This window comes from Neovison vison, chromosome X, assembly GCF_020171115.1.
Source record: "Neovison vison isolate M4711 chromosome X, ASM_NN_V1, whole genome shotgun sequence".
In the NCBI taxonomy this organism is placed as follows: Eukaryota; Metazoa; Chordata; class Mammalia; order Carnivora; family Mustelidae; genus Neogale; species Neogale vison.
Window position 1 is genome coordinate 20,121,271 of NC_058105.1, and position 19,595 is coordinate 20,140,865.

Here is a 19,595-nt window from a genome sequence, read left to right on the forward strand (position 1 = left end):
AAAGGTTAGCCCCTGTCCCTACAATAGAGTAAATCCACATGTGATTTCCTTTGTGTCCTGCTTACCTCCTTTCCAGGTAACTTCAGAAGAACTGAACAGTATAGTTCATAATATAATGACTTGGGTTGTGGCTGCAGTGACCAGTATATTATATCCAGCCATCACAAAATATGAAGAAAGGTTGCAAAATATTATATACCCAATGCCTGATGACTCTACCCTCTCTTCAGATAGTGTGAGTTGCTGTAGCACATGCAGTGAAATGCTTCTATATGAAACATGTATTCAGGCAGAGACATTTCAGGCAGAGGCCTGTGCAGACACAGCTGACAAGTCAATAGGACAACCAGCAACACCCGTAAAACCATCTGCCCACAAAGACAAAAGAGCAATGGGGAAAAAACATCGCAGAAAAGGAAAACATAAAGACTCTGAACCTAAATATAATAAAACCACTGAATCCCCTAAACCTAAAACCAGTAAATCCGATACTCACCTTTCTGCACCAACTGAAACCGGTACAAAGAAATCCGAAGATGCTATCGCTGAAACAGATGCCTTAAAAGAGCCGCCATCTTCTGATGAAAGAGCAAAAGTTGTAAATGAGATGCAGGAGTTAAAGAATGTTTTTGATAACTTTAAATATCACCTCAAAGAGGAATCCGAGTTGATTTTAGAAAATATTTTTCATGAAATGGTGTCTGAATTAACCAAGACCATCCCCAGTCTTACTTCTGTTACGGCCGAAACTTTGGTTGATCAAACTGACATTGACAAAGGAGGCTTGCTCTCCAAAGTCAATATCTCCTCAGCAGCTGCTGAAATTATGGAAATTGTGCTTGAGAAGCTACAGTCTGCAGTTGAGAAAAAATGTACTGAGGTATTTTCACAAGAAAATTTGTCAGTTCACTTTAAATCAGACTTAACAGCCAGTGGGGAACATTTCATTTCTCCAGAAGAAAAAACTTCAAAAGCTTCACCACCTTATACTATGGAGAACATGAGTGGTATTGCAGAGGATATGGTTCATGTGATTTTAGAAAAGCTGACATCTCTTGCATCTTCTAAGCAAAATGAACTTGCTCATCTTGAGATCACTACCAAACCTGCTTACCAGCAACACCAAAAAGATCCAACATATGCATTCCTTCAAAGAGCCAGCAAAAGTAAATCCAGTGCTGAACCTGATGCCGCCAATTTGATTAGCAAAGAAGACATACAAAACTTGGTGTCAAATATTTTTTCCCAATCCTCTCTGGTTGGTTACATAAAAGAAGCAATCAACACTATACTAAGTTATATACAAATTGGACTTAATAATGAGAGAGTCATTGCATCTGAGGAAACAATGATCATCCATCATCTACTTGATGATCTCTTGGCTCAGTTACATCAGAAACCAGCAAAAACAGATGTCCAAAAGAGAAGACACCCCAGACCGAGTAGTCCTTCTGGCACTGAAGAAGGGCACAGACTCAGCAGTACCAGAGTAGCTTATCATCCTAGACATGGATGCCTCTTTCCACCCATTAATGTTCCTGGCATGGTTCTTTATTCTGAAGATGAAAATAAAGAAATAGACAAGATTGTGGAAAATGTACTGATTTCATCAATCAAAGATGAAAAAGCAAAATTACAAGAACAGGTTCCTGATCGCAGGTTCACAAGGGAAAATGCTGATTTGAAGTACAAAAGAAATATGAACTTACATACAAAGCCTACTTATCGAGATGAGGTAGCATTTCACAATTGGGGATTAAAGACTGACCTCTCAGGTTTTAATAATAAGGACCTTTTTAAGGACAAGCCATGTTTGAATAGAGACCTTTTGCTTTTCTGTGAAGATGAAAAGCATCAAATACAAAAGGCCTCAGAGGATATAATTACAAGTATTTTAGCACAGGTGCTCCAAGACCTATCTTCTGGGCCCTCTGATCACTCAGGTTATAAAAATAAGGAAGCTTCACTTCTTACATCAGGAAGCCCACAAGATCTGTCCAATCAAGAATGGATGAACCAGATGTTCTGTACATCAGAAATCCAAATAGTAGCTCAAGAAATTGTAGATGCTGTATTAAAAATACTTCACGTAGCTTATAGTCACATTATCAGACATTCATCAGTACCTCAAATATCTCTAGATAATGCTGACATACTAAATAAAGAGCCATTAAAAATATGGCTTGAGAGTAAAAGGAATACAAAAGATCCCTGGTTAGAACCTGAAGAAACTGAATCAACACCTGAACCTATAGTTCACATTAATGATAAGATCATTTACACAGTTTTTAAGAAGCTGAACTCATTTATTTGTCCAAAATTGCAAAACTGCTTTAGACTAGAAAGCCATGCTGGTCATTCAAAACCTGAACCTGACCAGAAATCTTCATTTCAATCTCACCTTAGTACTTACACAACTAAAGTTGTAAAAATTGTTTTGGATGCTATCCAGAAAGAGCTCAAATACAATAAGAAAAATCTAAAGCTTGGGAAGTGTGGCCCTCCCAAAGACTTTATAGATACAGGAGATTTTGCTGCCAGTGAAAAGGAATTAGACTCTATTGTCACAAAGCTAAATAATGACATTATGATAAGTTCATTAGCAACCTGCATTTGTGAATTGTTAAGTGGAAATACAGGTAAAAGCAATATTCTGCTCCCTTCAGATAAGCTAAGGTCTAAAATCTCGTATGAAACTGCTAAGATTGAGCAAAAACAACGTGTGCCTTCTCAGTGCCCTCATGTGCAAGAGGAAGTTCACAGATGCACCAGACTGCAAGTGTTAGATAGAATTGGGGATACCTTATGTGACATGTTACACAAGCTCATAGGATACTGTCCATGTTGTCCACGATCTGATGAACCAAACAGAGAGTGGATCAAGGAGAATTTGAGAATAACCACTGAATTACAGTCTAATATTCAGCTCATTTCTTATACAATTCTAGAAGGTATCATTGGAAAATTCTGTAGTGCTGAGATGGATCACATTTTCACAAATTCAGAATTTAAAGCTATCTCAGATTATATGGATACTGACAGCCTATCATTTGCTTTGCTTATTGAGGAAATGGGCAGATGCTCTGACATAATCGCCAGCATGTTGTCCAGTATGATCCAGCCAAGTTGTCAAGAGGTGACTAACAACAACGGAAAGACAACCACTCCCAAAACAGGGACCACAAAAGAAGAGCACCCAAATAAACTGGAAGTCATGGCTTCTGATATCTTTGAAATGGTTTTTGCTAAATTGAAAGGGTTTGCCAAAAGAAATTTAGACACTCTGGGCACTATAATTAATGGAAATAAAAAGAGCAACAAGAAGTACTGGGAAAGTGAAAGTTTCAACATTTGTGCAAACACACGTGAAAAACAACTGGAGTCTGCTTTATACATGCATGCAAAGACAGTATCAAGTACTATTTTGAAGGCTATTCAAACGGAATTAAATGTGAGCTTACTAGATTTGGAAACAGGCATAACCAAGCCACTACAGGAGAAAGAAATGCTTAAGAATCTAGTCGATTTAATTTTAAATGCAGAGCCTCTTCAATTATTTAATGAAACTGAACCAAAAAAGCAAGGGATTGAAAATTATAGATACAGGCCAACCTATGGAAATTTTCTTCCAGGAGGAGCTGACCCAGAGTCCTACCTAGAAGATCCTGCAGATACAGAGAAAAAAAGTGCTGGAGAGGAAAGACCAACAGAAGAAACTAAATCAGAATCTCTTCAGCAATGGGAGCTAGAAAGAACATTTAAAAAATTTGAAGTAGAACTCAAAGAACCAGAAAAGTCCCCAGTTGTACCCATTATAAGAAATATTTTGAATGAAATTTTTCAGAATGACTTAATTGATCAATTAAACGTGCTTACTCTCTCCCAGTCCCCTTTATGTGACATTCCTCATCCTGGTGATAAGCCAGTTGCTCAAAAATCAATTCAATCTATGGATAAAATAATGGCTCCTTTAGTGTCTGAGGCAGATGTAACTGCTGTTGCAGATAATGTTGTTAGAACCATACTTCAAAAACTTTATTCTGCTGTCATGGCAGAGAGAAATGCAAGTGAAAATAGATCTAACATTATCACCTGTCCAGCAATTATCTCTTTTCCTGAATATGACAGTGAAGAAAAGGCCTCTCTCCAGTCTACCATACTGGACAGAAATCCATGTATATTTCAGTCCACATTTAGTGGTGGTAAAATGACCAAAATGAATGTAGTTGAAGATATTATACAGTCAGTATTAACAAATTTAGAAACATTTGCTACTTCCAAAGTAAAAGCTCTCTTTCGTCCTCACATCAATTTCACAATTCCAATGGCTTTGCCTCTACAGGAGGATGAGACTGCTTCCAGCCAACCATGGCTATCAACCAAAGATTCATATTCTGGTGATCAATTTTCTTATTGTTCAATGGATCATGACAAGTCAGGAAAGACCACATCAATATGTCAATTGACTGCCTGTAAATTAAATTCATATGCAACAGAAGTGGCTAGACAAATTTTACAAGGAATCAAACATAAGTTAGATAAAGAAATAAAAAGTCCATTCTTAATCCATAATATTGTGGTTTCTGGCAGTATCCCAAGCCAGATTGTTAACACAGTGTTAAGTATTGTGTCTACTAAAGGCAAATATGAAAAAAAACTATTTGACAGAGAGATTGAGCCAGGTCAGCCAGAAGATATTGTTGGAAAGCTGTTCAATAAAAGTGATTATCAAAAAAAACTTCAATTTCAAATACTAGATACCATCGAGGGTATCTTAAGTGACATCTGTGAGAAAACACTGGACGAGAATAATCTCCTACTTACTGCATCCACTCTTAATAAATTTAGCGTAAGTGGGAAACATTTAGAAGCAAACTCTGAAATAAACCCCAAGTATGCAAATAAAGCTATTCCAATGCTTTTAGTTCCTAAGTCGTGTGTCACAATGATTTCCAATGATATGGTGGATATTGTTCTTCAAAATCTCACTTCTGCTATCATGCTTGGTGTAAATGCAAAGGACTCTATTTCTCTGAAATTGCCCCTGGCATTTTCTGATTCATTTCCCAAAGCAGAGCATCAACGATCTACTGTTACAGACTCAATGAATGAGGGGGAAAAGGGGAGATTTCTATTTGCAAGAAAGGGAAGAGATGCACAGCTGAAATCAGTTTATTCTGATGATTATCAGACAACTGTACTTAAAAAACAAGATGCCAAGAAATCTGCTGACCCATGTGAGGAAAGTGTTCACTTTATTACTAAAGCCATTTCTAATAGATTAAAATCTTTTGCCACAGAAAGAATAGATATGCTACTTACTCTTGATACTCAGACTACAGAAAAAACATATGTTGGCCCAGAATTAACAAATTGTAAACAAATCAGCGTACTTCTTGAAGCACACCAAATGCCATCGGATGTGAATATCCTAGAAATCTCAACAGCTAGAACCGTTCTCAGTCAAGAGGTCACAGATGACACATTTGCTAATTACAGGCAAAAACATGGACCTGCAGTTCATATATCACAAGCTTGTCTTAGGGAATATGCTGACATAATCGCCAGTACCATTTTGATGCTCATAAAAAATGACATAGATTTAGAAATCCAAAAGATGTATTCATATCCAAACAACACTTCATTCCAAGAAAATATAATTGCGAGTGAAACTGTCAACAACATCTTAAGGAATTTACATGATAAAATATCTTTGAAGGCAACTAAGTTTTACTCACAGCAGAATCCTAGCCTGTTTACACAACTAGTTGTACAAAATGAAATATTGACAGGTCAAAGAAAGATGGATGACAACACTGAATTGTCTCTTTTTCCAAAACACCCATATCAAAACCAAATTATATCAGAAGCAGAAAACCTGAGAAAGGTTTTGGAAGAAATATTTAGAAATGGAGACTCTAGACAGGAAAAAACTGCTTTGTTAAGTGCAGTTAAGGAAATTTTGAAGAAGGTGTATCAGAGGGTAATGGAAAACATAGACCATTGGCTTCCATTTACTGAACCCCCCCACTTTACATTTGATTCTAAAATGAAAACAGCAGCAGCACGGAAAAAAACCTTACAGTCACATATAAGCAGTGTTGCAAATGACATAGTTGAAAGTGTTTCCAGAAAAATGTTCTCAATCGTAATGACATCCTTATATGAAAAGAAGGAGACCAGGGAAGATTTGGAAGCATCTGGCCATGATGAATTACTGTTGAAACCACCAAGCTTTCAGGAATCAAAACAAGCAGAAAGAAGTGTTCCCCCTGAACATGTGATACTACGAGTTTGTCCTTCCACAGGCGTGAGAAGTGCCACTTCCTTGGAAAACACCTTATTGCAATTTTCTCCATGGCGAGTGGGTGAAGAATTGGTCCAAAAGGTTCTCAAAAAGATCACAAATTTTGTTTTGCTGAATCTAGAAGAGAATTTGTCCCCTAAAGATCAGTCTGATGGAATGCAGTCTCCGAGGCCATGCAGTTCTAATGCTAGTCTCAAAGACAGCCCTAATATAAGTTTTAAAACGAACTTCAAAGCAAAATCCGAAGTTATCTCTTTGCCTAAATGTGGAACAAAACCACAGCTAGGACCTAGTGATGCTAAAGCCAAAAGTCAGTCCAAGTTAAGTCCTAGAGAGAAGACTTTCAGAGGCAGTCAGTCCAGTACTGCCATTGGTCTGCCGTACCGGCTGTCAGCTGGGGATGCCCAAAACTCCTTCGTGAGAACAAAACTCCCCACTGCAGAATTTAAAATGTATGCCAAGGATATAGTAAGCAATATCCTGGAAAAAATTGTGAGTGAATTTCAAAAGGTGAGGCAAAATAGACTAATGGTAAATGTAGACACTTTAACTTCTGATCAAATCATGACAGCAAGTAAGATGGTTAATGCAGTTTTGCAGGGATTATATGCTATGAAAAATGACAATTCAGCTGACCAGATAAAAGCTTCACACTCACATGATCTCAAACTTTCACATAGGAATTTTAGGACAATCTCTCTTGCAAATCCAGAAGTCCATTTCTCTTTGGAGAATGTTTCTTCCCAGCTAGAGAAAATCTTCCCTAAAGAAGGTATTTTTACACAAATGTTTGATGAACGGCAAACAGAAGCAAATGACATGGGCAATGAAAAATACAAGCTATTGATGGTAGCTGAGTCTGTTCTGAATGAAATTTTAGTGAAAACAAAGGAATTAGAACAATCTGTTTCACTTTTAAATTTGTCACCTCTTGGGGGTTATGAAAGCAGGCACCATAACTTTAAAAGAGCTGCTTCTGGCACTGAGAATTCCCAAGGACAAATTAGTATATTTGGTCAGGAAATTGTTAAAAAGCTATTGGAAAAATTAGACATGTACTTCATGACTCAGATGTTCATAACAGATGGTAAAGAAATGCTAGAAAGCAAGAAAGAAACTACAGCTAGAAGTCAAGGTGGCTCTTTAAGAACAAACAACCTCAACAATGTACCAATTTATAACACAAAGCCGAAAGACAAAATATATGAGGGGTCTAGCTACCAAATTGCTCAAGAGCTCATGGAAGGGGTTCTGAACACCTTAGAATCATTTGCAGACCTACAATTTAAACATATCTCTACATATGCTTTTTCTGAAATTGTGAAAATACCTATTGAAAACTTTTTTGCTGTCCAACAGAAGCCATTCATGAAAACAATATTGCCCGAGTTGCAACCACGGAATAAGTTTGCTAACGGATCTAAATCATGTAGTATGATTTCCCAGGAGAATATGCACTATAATACCCTTCGACAGCTTCACTCGTTCCATTTAGAACTGCTTACTTACACTGCTAATACTGTCAATGACATGCTTGGTATAATAAAGAACAAGGTCGACAAAGGAAAATGTGAAATGGAGCCATCTTCAATAAGCATATTTGAAAAAAACACTGTGGCAAGTCAGATCATCAGCACACTGATGGACCAGTGTACTCATTTCTGTGAATTGATGATCAAAAGCCATCCAAAGGAAAATCTGCTCAAAGTAGCCAAAAATGCCTACACAGCCAACTGGCCCAGATCTGCCACTGGGATGGGAATGTTCACTTCAGAGTCAAAGGGAATTAGCTGCAGGGATGATCTTCCACAAATCCCTGGCTTATCTTTTTATTCAGAGAAAGATAGAAAAGTAAAGGAGAAGGCTTCTTCTAATCTACCTTCAAATATCAGATACTCTGCAGAGGATACACTTAAAACCACAGAGCCATTGGAAGGGCTCGAATCAGAACTGAAACCATTATATTCTAGAAGTGAAGCCCAAGGCCTTAGCCATTTTGAGCAAGTCGTGAAAGGAAACAGCTCTCTCCCATTACCAAAACCATTTCAGAAATCCAGTGACACTGTGCAAGCAGCACTAGAGCACCTCATGTCCTTCACAGAAATGGAAGGTGAAAATCCCAAAGATCTTCACTATGAGTGCCCCAAGCAAGTTAAGCCAAACCATATACAGACAACCATTTCTCCACTCAAAATAGGTGTAGCTGCAGAAAATATTGTCAATACCATGCTGTTAAGTTATGGCCTTCCAAGTCAAACCCCATATTCTAATGAAAGTATAGAAACAATGAAGCCATTTTTTGTATCAAAGGAAGGGCCTTTGTCTATGATGTCTGAAGAACAAAAGGATGAGAAAAGTTTGCTTAAAATATGGGAAAAAAGAATCAACTCTAAAATCAAAGAAGAAAACCAAAGCCTTGTAGCAAGTGGAGAAGATTTCACTTTATTGGAAAAGTGGAAAGATAGGTACCCAAAGTTAGAGGAACCAGAACCTCCTGAAGAAGCTGAAGTCATTGCTTTTGCAGATCAGGAACTGGGACCAAAAGAAATCCATCTAGTAGCAAGATACGTTACTACAGCTGTGGTCACACATTTCAAGAACTTTGAAACCAGAGGTGAGTGAGGGATGACTTATAAAAAGTTGGCATCATTTTAGAGAAAAAAGGCAATGAGTTTTGTCACCTCACATCCAAGAAGCTGCATTCATTGCTTCTCTGAAAATGGCCTTGGATTTGGGGTGGCTATTTAACTATATTTTTAACGGGTCAGTGTGCTAAAAGAAAGAAATGTTGAGCACATTTACCTAATTGTTATTTGGAGGAGTATGGTTCAGTTTTTGCTAGCAACAGATGAAATTAAATGGGTATAATTTAAAGTGAGATATTTTGGTTGGGCGTGTGGTTTGCCTATGATATGATGAAATCAGTTGTCTTGCTTGGGACATATAGCTGCTCAACAGGCAATTCTCAAATAGAAGTTCAAAGAGGGTTTTCTTTTTCATGTACTTTTCTAAAAAAATGACTTCTTAAATTACAGTCAAACTTCATACATAGTTGACTGTAATGATCCAACTTCTTTTTGATATATACAGTTAAATTCTTTGTAGTCATTGATGATCGAGTTTATAAGAACAATGGCATTAAACATCTTGTTGTGTTCATGTTCCAGTGCTGTGACTTAAGTTCTTTTTAAGTACGACACTCCAAATCCATGTTTACAAATAGGATATCTGTACTCCCTTTCTATGAATATGATACATGCATATATTGGGTTGAACCATATGAAATAACCATTTTCTGTGTCAAAAAATGTCAAACATCAGCAATTTCATCCAGTTCAATTTACTCTATACTATATAGTCCCATACTGGATAATTAGATAAACAGCTGAAAATATTTTCAAGAATTATATGAGGTCTCTAGTCATTGGAATCACACTAGGGCTTTGCAGCTAAAGCTGAAAATCATTTCTCTGCCCTAGAATTTCCAGCTTTTAAAGCTGGAAACATAGCTATACAAGGAAGAAACCAGCACTGTGAATTCTGTTAGATTATTTTCTTAACTTCATGGCTGAAGTAAGGTTCCACAGGTGGGAAATAGAGATATGAAGAGAACTCAGTTCTGAAATTTCTTGACTAGGTTTTTCTATTTATTGAATTAGGTAAAATTCATGTATAAAATATTGCTAGTATTTTGAATGCTCAACATTTTCTCTTAATGCATGTTAAAAATAGTAATGTTTTCTGTTTTAAGGTCCTCTTGATGAAAAAGTATTTACTGTTTCCACACCATTAAGGAAAAAATATGAATCAAAGCAGCCTCTAAGAAACACTAACTATGATACTTCACTTTATCAATTTTGTGAACATCTCACTGAATTAGTTATTTCCTATATAATGTCTAGCATTTCTGATTGTACTGAAGATGGTGGAACAAAACAGAAGTCACTGGAAAACCAAGATGCAGCTTTTAGCAAGGTTATTTTAATTCATTCACAAGTATTTGCAAGTCGGTCAGTTTCCATCAGAGGACTTGCTTTAAGCATTTCTGAAATCATTATTCGAATCCTTTTTAATAGTGACATTTTAAAGGCAGACATTACACAAGAAGTGGTTTCTGTGAAAACAAAATATATATACTGCCCAAGAGTAGCTGTGGCTGACTTCGACAATCTTTTTCAGGATCTCTTAATTGGAGTGATCCATGTTCTGTCCAAGGAAATAGGAATAAAGTATCAGCCTGACAGGAGAGGTAGAAGGAAACCACTCTCCAGGCTTAAAACACATAGTTTGCCCATTCGCAACAAAACCAAATCTATGAAAAGACAGACAGGCTATAGAGGTTGGAAATCATCTCCTACTCACCGAATTAATCAACTAGTACAGAAAAATAAACTAAATTCTCTGGCATGCAAATTAAGCACTCTGTTTGGTAGCCTAAAAACTCATGAATCCGAAGAAGTAGTCAATAAAATTTCCAATATTTTCAATTTGGTTTTGCAAGAGGAATGCCCAAATTGGGATATGGATTCTGATAAAATATCACGAAAAATATTCCTATCTTCAGATAACCAGCAAAATCATGGAATACCTAGAAATAACCCAGGGCTCTCCCCAAAATCAGTTTTTCTTCTGAACATTGTATGTGAGAAATTTATTAAAATACTTTTGGAAGAATGTACAGCCAACAATCTCCTTACAGATGGTCCTCTTTCTGGTGAAATACCAACAGAAGGTCAACTGCTCAACATACTTCAAAACATAGAGAATTATTGCAGGGGAACAATGGACCATGGCTCAGCGTTTGAAGAATATAATGTGTCAGCCCTTTTGGAAAATCTAGCAGAAATAGATCAAGAATCTATGCTTAGTATCACTTCCAATACCTTGGTAAAATCCTTGATGGAAAAACTGTCCTGTGGTATGTACCGACCTCCCAGAAGTCCACTTTTTGCAAACAAGCATTTAAGGTATAGAAGAAGACAAAGACTCCCTGGTTTCCCAAAAGGAGAAAGGCCAAAATTAAAAGACTCAAGACAGGATAAATGCTCTGTAAGATTCACAAATTATGACAGCAAGCCTTTGAGAGAACCACTGAATAACCTCACTGTGATTCATTCCAAAATGCAAGCCCCATTTGGTAAGCAATGTCCAGGAAAATTCTCTCCTCTACCACCTCTTCAAAGACCAGGTAAAAAGGAAGTGAATGCAACAGCTATTCTTAACATGCAATATCCAGGAGGCATGAACACAGGAGTTTACTCTGCCACATTTCTGGAGGAAATAATTGCAGACATTTTCCTTAATCTCTCCACCTCCTTGCAGAGCAAACATGTAAACATCACTGAAGCTCAGCTCAATGAGGTAAATATATTAGATGTCAACTCCGTGGTCAATGAGTTTAACAATGCTCGAGTCACCGTTTTACGGGATGTTGAAGAAAGGATATGTTTTCCACCAATCAATAAAGAAACCGTTAGAAGGATTGCTGACTCAGTTAATAGTGCTGTTTCATGGGAATATGCATTACAAGTTACTGGTGGCAGTCATCTGACAGATGCTGCCACCTCAATAGCAGAACAGATAACTAAGGGCATATTGAGACAGAGTGTAGACTACCAACTCCCACTGTGCTTCATAGGAAAGCTCATGCCCAATTCATATTACCCTCTTAAAGCTGAAAATATATTGCAGAAACTTCAAAACAACCTGAGAGAACTTAATGACCAAGGCCAACATTCAGCGGGCTATACTACCATGTTATCACACTCATTTTTAAAAGATGTCATCAGGAAGCTATTATCTCAGCTCATTTCTCCACCCTACAAAGCTTTGTGCTTGGGAAAGAAATATTTATTGACTTCAGATTTTAATGAGCTGTCTACCTGTATAATAAACAAGGTTTTGTCTTCCATTTCAAAGCATAAGATTTGGCTCACTAAATATGATTGTCAACATCTATATACAGAAAAAAGCCTTCAAAATATGGTGGAGTCTGTTTATAATAATGTTTTACAGATGTCTGACTCCCTTGTGTCAGTCCAGAAAAATATAGTAAGCCAAAGCCCAATAATGATTGACCGAATAGCCAGTCTCATTATTCAAGAGATTATTGAAAGTCACCTTCAGCCCTTTCTGTGTGGAGAGGGCTTACCTTGTTCAGTGACTCCACTGGATGAAATATCAAATATGGTTAAAGAGGCTCTCAGTGAGGTCACAGAGTCACACAGACCCCAGAAGCCATCATCACTAGGTATGGGCTTTTATCCTAATGCATTTGTAGAAGATATTGTTGCCCAGCTATTATCAAAGGTCTTTAACCCCAAATATAACACTGAATGTGAACTGGATAAAATGACCCAAAAAATAGTTAACTCAATAAATACCCATTTTAACAATGCTAAAATCTGCATTCTTCGTGATGACCAAAAGCAGTGTTTCCCCACTGTAGATCTAGACACTGTGGATGAACTTGTCAATTCAGTTTATGAGAATGTTCTGCAACAGCATGGACTAACCACTGAGGTTGATAAAGAAGAATTCAAAGATAGTGATATTTTTGCAGAAAATGTTACCAATTTAATTGTAGCAGCTATTTCTGATTATCTTTTTCACCCCCTATTTTCTGGGGACTTGTCAGCTTCTTCCTATGCTACTTTAACAGCAGAGAACATTATTCAGAACATCTTTAGTGGCAGCAGTGACTCTATCAAGCCAAGCCAGCATTTATCTCCATATAACACCTTGCTTCCATACACACTTTTAGAAGACATAATTAGAGAGCTGTTATCTAGAATCTTTCCTTCTACATATAACGTGTTTCCATACACCAAAACTCCAAAAGGTAGATCAGGAATTAATTGTGATGAAATCTCTTCAAAGCTAATTAGTGATATCAGGATGAAAATTTCCCAACATGAAATTCGATTTTCAAAAGATGAAGAAGAAACCGAATCTATTTATTCAGAGACCGAATCTATTTATTCAGAGGATGATGCTCAACATCTCGTTGATTCTGTGTTTAGAAATATGTTGCAAAACTCTGGATCTCAAGAAACAGTTGAGCACGATATAAGTAGCAACAATGTTCTTATTGATAGAATAGCCAGTTTTATCATTAAAAATATCTGTCAACAGCATCTCCATCCATTTGTATATGGAAAGTCATTACTTCCTCCATCATATACATACTTTGATGATGTGAGAAGGCAGCATTTTTTTGCTGGTATTTACTCCTCAGCCTTTTTGGAAGATGTGATTTCTGGGGTTTTAAGCAAAATATTCCACAGGGTATTAGGTATTGTCCAAACAAACTCATTAAGAGATTCAGGAAAAGAACTGTTGGAAACAGCTGAAAAACTCATATATTTCATAACAGAAGAATTCTCAAAAGCTCAAGTTATCATCCTAGAAAATGCTAAGGAACAATTGTGTTTGCCACAAGTGCATACAGAAGTAGTGACTGAAATTATTGACATGGCATATAGCAAAGTTTTACAAGAATATGAACTGGAACCTGATACAGACTTTCTCAATGATACAAAAACATTGGCTGAAAGGGTAACTAAAATTATCCTGGCTGAAGTTTTTGATTTCCAAATTCATCCAGATTTCATAGCAAAGCTGCCTTTTAAATCATATTCAAGACTCAATGCTGACACTTTGATAAAGAGAGTTCATTATGCTATTAGTAAATCAAGACTCCAAAGACAGACTTATACACCATATACCACCATATTATCACATACAAATTTGGAAAAAATTGTCACTCAGGTTTTAGATCAGATAAATCCATTGAACTGCAGTGCAGAAGACCCAGACTTTTTGCAGTCAGACTTCCGCAACACAGTTGTGAGGCTGATTGATGAGATCATGTCAATAATTTCTAAACATGCAATATGCATTATTAAACATGGAAATGAAAAACAAAATGCAATTTCAGAGAAAGATATCCAGGCTATGGTTGATGCCATTTATGCTGATATTTCTCATTCAAATCTATACCAGTCTCTTAAAAAAGATAAAAAAGGCATAAGTAATATACCTGTTACAAAAATAGCAAGTTATATAATAAAAGAAATATTTAACCATCATCTTGAGTCATTTTTATCTGCAGATGAAACTCTTCCTTCAGGTACAGTGGGTCAAACTTATCAACAGAGAGCAACAGATCCTCAACAAAGAGAATTGTTTTTTATTGTAAATTCAGCTATCTTTTCAGAGGACGTAATTTCCAAGCTTTTATGCAGAATCCTTTATGTATTTTCACATAATTTCTTGGCTGCTGAAAACCCATGTAAAGCAAAAACTAATGTAACTAACATTGTTACAACATTAGTAAAATCAATTGTGCTAGAATTCACCACATCAGAAATTTTAGTTGCAGATCACTTGGATGAAAATCTGCATTTTTCAGAGGCATATAAAGAAATAGTCAAAAAAACTGTCAACCTAATTTATGAAAAAATATTAGATGATTATAAATCTCTGATTCATATTTATAAAGCTATACAAAGTGATGCTGTTGGTTTGGGGCAAAAAATATGTTATTTGCTATTAGGAGAAATTTACAATTATCAAGTGGAGTCATTAGTTTTGGGAGAATTATCAACTTCTTCCTATTCCTCCCTCCAAGATGAAAAGATCATCAGAAATGTGCTTGACAGCATCAACGATGATAGCCATGTTTTTCCGTCATGCATCACTGTACTGCCGCGTTCCCTTTTAGAAGATATGACTTTCAAGCTTCTAGCACATATATTCCCTTCATGTGAGAATGAAACTGAACTCAGTGAGAAAGAGGTGCCACTAGATTATGAGTTTGTAAATGCAGCTTCAAAACTGACTGATGAAATTATAACAGAAATTTCTGAACATGAAATTAGACTTGCCACAGCAGAGGAGCATGTGGAAAGTATGCAATTAGGGGCAAGTGAGAACTTTGTTGACTCCATATGTAACAATATTATGAAAAATTTTAAATTAGAAAATGAAGCACAGGGTGATACGTACAAAAACGGAGGCTTGTTCCTCAGGAAAATAGCTGGTTTCATTATGAAAGAAATTGTGGACCACCATCTGCAGCCGTTTTTATATGATGAAGAATCCCTTCCCTGTAACTTACCCAAAAATGACCATATCATTGAACCCTTGAATCCTGATAAAGAAAAAATACTCACATGCTTCCCACAGGCTTCTGTGTATTCTGCTACATTTTTGGAAGATGTCATAATTGACCTTGTTAGCAAATTTTATACTCTCCCAAGTATTGCTGAAAACCCTAAGGACAAAGAAATATCAGAAAAAGACCCCATGGGCATGGCTGTAAAATTTGCAAATGGCCTGATAGGCGAATTTAGGAAAAGTAAAATTAAAGTCCTAGCAAATTCTGGGAAAATGTTTTCTTTCCCACCAATAGATAAAGAGACAGTCAATAAAATATCTGACTCTGTGTACGATGAGGTCATAGAAATGTATGGATCTAACAATGTTCAGAAAGACGATAGCAGTAACATTGTTATAGAGATGATAGCTGCTTTAGCCAAAAAGGCAATCTCTGCTTTCAAGATTCAACCACTTTTTTCAGGAGACTGGTCTTCCACCTTCTTTTCATTTCTAAATGTGGATAACATCATCCAAAAAGTTCAACACCTACCATATAACACCTTTACAAAAATAAATAGAAGCTTGAGGGAGAACCCAGTTTCTTCACTAGAAAAATTACCTACACTTAGTCCTCTAACCTCAGGCCTGAAAGACATAATGAACACTTTAGAAATAGGTAGAGGAGCACATTATCGAAAAGAGAATTTCAAAAAGGAGAAGACATCTATGAAGACAGGTAGCATCCAGGAGCCAATATGTACCACTATAACTAGCATTATGAAGGGTGAATTGACTATCCTAGCATCAGGGTTAGTTGGAGGTGTGGCAGATAAAAAGAAAGGGGATGAAAAGAAAAAGGAAAGGTCATTTGGAAAAGAGAATGAGAAGGCATCAAAAGTTACTCTCCCAACAACTAATACGGAAAGTGAAGATACTCAGGGGCCAGATTTGAGTATGACCCCTAGAAAGAAGGAAAGCAAGAAAAAACACACTTTGGGTGTAAAAGAGGAGAAAGGGCAACGTGATGAGGTATACCAACATCTTTCATCAGCTACTGATGATACAAAAAACAAGAAGGTTGCGCTGGAACCAGCTTTAAAAATGGATAAAAGGAAGAGTGACAAGAAAAGAGGGAGTTCATTAGAAAAAGATGATAGACCTTCTGAACTACCATCTCTGAAATCCAAAGTGAGAGATAGAAAGATCCAAGAGAAGAGAGATTCTCCAGCTTACGGAGTTACAGATGACAAACAGACCTTGTGTCTTAAACAGGTCCAAATTTTCACTGAAAGCATTTACAGAAATGTTTTAGAAATGTCTTCTTTCCAAGAACCAGAAGATGATTCAAAATCCCCAATTCCTCTAGGTGATAAAGCGGTATATTTAACTCAAGCAGATGGCAAGGGTTTAGCCAAGCCTACCTCAACAAATCCAGGTAAACACAATGCTCCTGCAAAAGAGGAAGAGAATAAAAAAAGTGAAGATAAAGAGATCAAAAGTAAACCTAGTAAACCAGACCATCCACCAGAAAATAACCGTGTGATTTTTCCTGCTAACTTTTTAGGAGATGTTCTCTCTGAAATAGTTAACAAATTGGTTTTTAATTCCTTACTGGGCAAAGATGATGCATGTCAAAATGTAACCAAAAATGTAAATCAAACTGGACTCGATGACACGGCTATGAAACTGATTGATTCCCTCTTAAAGGAGTTTTCAGATGCTCAAATTAAAGTACTGAACCCAAGTCAGGGAAGTCAGTTCCTCCCATCTGCAGATATAGTTTCATCAGTTCCCAACATACCTCTCAGGCAGAAAGAACCATCTGTGAATAAAGCACCTCGTGAGAAAAAAATGGCAGCTGCAACTAAGGTAGATTCTTCTGATGAGGCACCTTCTATGGCTAACATACCATCAAGTGATAAAATGTTAGTCAACAAGATTGTTCACTCCTCTCTATGCAATATTTTGCAGGAATATAGATCTCAAGACTCCATTTATAAGGACATAAATAGTAATGGTGGAAATTTAGCAAGAAAGCTAGCTAATACTGTCATAGAAGAAATTTTTCAGCATCAGCTAAACTTGCTACTTTATGAAGAGGTTCCAGAGGGAGCATGTTTGCCTCTAGAATCTAAGGAGGTTATGAAAAAGGTCCACAAGGTAGTCCAAACAGCCTGCAAAGAATGTCAGACATCATCACCATATACCATAATGCTGCCTTATGAATTTTTAGAAAGTATAATTTCTTCTCTTCTATCAAAAATTTTCTCAACAGTAGCCAGTGCAAAAGCAGAAATATCTGAAGATCATTTGTACACAGAACTGTATTTCCTTCAAATGAAGTTAATAAATACAATTATGACAGAGATCTCCAAAGATAATGATATGATTGTACAGTATGTAGAATCCTTACATCCTAATGATGATGAAATTATTCAATTAGTGGTTCAGACTATTTATAATAATCTCTTACCACAATTTGGATCTCAGAAGAGCATACAAAATTGTGTCAGCAGTGGTTGCAAAATCCTTTCAGAAACCATAGTTAATTTAGTTGTACAGGAAGTGGCTGGCAACCAGTTGCAGAACTATTTTTCTGGAGAGCTAACACCACATCAGTGTACAGAAGTTGACAGTGTTGTTGAAAATATCCTTAAAGATGTTATCCAAACCACTGAAGTTCTCTGGTCTCCGCCATCACAGGTTTATAAACTGCCTTTTCACATAATAGAAGAAATTGCTGTAAATTTTTTGTCAAAGCTTTTATCTATGTTTCCAAAAGTGGGCAAGAAACAAAACAATTCTCTACGTGCTGAAATGCAAACAATAATCTCAAAAATCTTAAGTTCATTCCAAGACTATCTCTCTAAAAGTCAAATTATAGTAGTTCCACAGGCCGAAGAATCACCCACTGTATCTTTAGCAGACAGCACAACTATTGAAAAAGTAGTCACTTCTGTTTATAACAGTCTTTTAAGGCATTCTGGCTCCCATATTGCAGTGTATAAGGATTTAATGAGTAAAAGCAATGTCCTTTCTGATATAATAGGATTTTTAATGGTGAAGGAAATTTCCAATTCAGAACTTCATCCTCAAGTAGAAGAAGAAGCATCAAGATCAGAGTTAGTTCTGGAAGCTGTCAAAATTATGGAAAAAGTGGTTAAGATCATTGATGACCTTAAGTCAAAGAAAAAGCCTTCAACAAAAAAAGAGACTGTGTTAGATGCTAGGTTTTTAGAGGAAATGCTGGCCTTGTTCTTGGCTAAACTAGTAAAGCTGCCAAGTGCCTCAAGCAGAGATGCAAAAAATTTATCAAAGTCTGAAATAAATAAAATTGCATCTCAATTGACAAAATCTGTGACAGCTGAAATTTCCAGAAATAACATTAGTGTTGTAGCTGCTAATCCTGAGGAAACCTTTTTAAGTCCAGAAAGTATAGAAATTATTTCTCAGATAGTCGAGTCTGTTTATAATCAGGTACTACAACAATCTGGAACTCATGAAGAACTTTATTATGACATGAAAGGTACAAACAGTGTCTTCCCTAAAGAGGTAGCTTCTTTACTCATCCGTCAAGTTTCCAATTGTCCATTAGAAATGATGAGCTCAAAAGATTCAGAGGCTGATCTCTTTGGTGATTTGGATCTTGGTCGAATTGTCGAAAAGGTGTATGACCATGCAGTTAAAAGAGGGCCTGAGCTAGAGCAAAAAGAATTAGGTCAAGATTTAACTGAAGAGGAACTTCCAGTTAAAATAATTCCTCACCGTGGGAAACAACCAATCAATATCGATCCAGACATTGTGGCAGAGCACCTAGGAGTCATTTCTATAAAAACACAACCTCTTGAGAAACTGCAGTTGGAGTGTTTAACGAGAACCGGATGCAGCATTGAGGCACTGAGAAGAGTGTCCGCGAGCGGGAGGAGTCACTCAATGGGCACACCTGAGGCAGGAAAGCAAAAGCGAGAAAGGCGCATTTCGTTGGATGAAGTGGGACGACTGAATGTAAAACCATTAGAGGTAAGTGCTAAACGCAGTGGTGAAAAGAGATGAGTAGTTACTGAGACCTGGTTGTCCTGTGATTTCCTTCTTCAGGCAGGTCTGTGGGGGTGCATTTATAAAATATTGTCAATTTTCTCTTGCCCAGCCCAGTAGAATTGGGACACTCTGATTCAGCCACTTCTCT

The 19,595-nt window shown here is 36.8% G+C and overlaps 1 protein-coding gene across 1 annotated transcript in view; it reads left to right on the forward strand.

Annotated features, from left to right (window-relative positions):
• LOC122896730 (fibrous sheath-interacting protein 2-like) overlaps positions 1–19,595 on the forward strand; it is a 68,522-nt gene that overhangs the window by 35,408 nt on the left and 13,519 nt on the right. The window contains exons 16-17 of the mRNA XM_044234778.1: positions 77–8,921; positions 10,059–19,429. Coding sequence (XP_044090713.1) covers positions 77–8,921; positions 10,059–19,429 — 18,216 coding nt within the window. The remainder of the gene's footprint in view (positions 1–76; positions 8,922–10,058; positions 19,430–19,595) is intronic.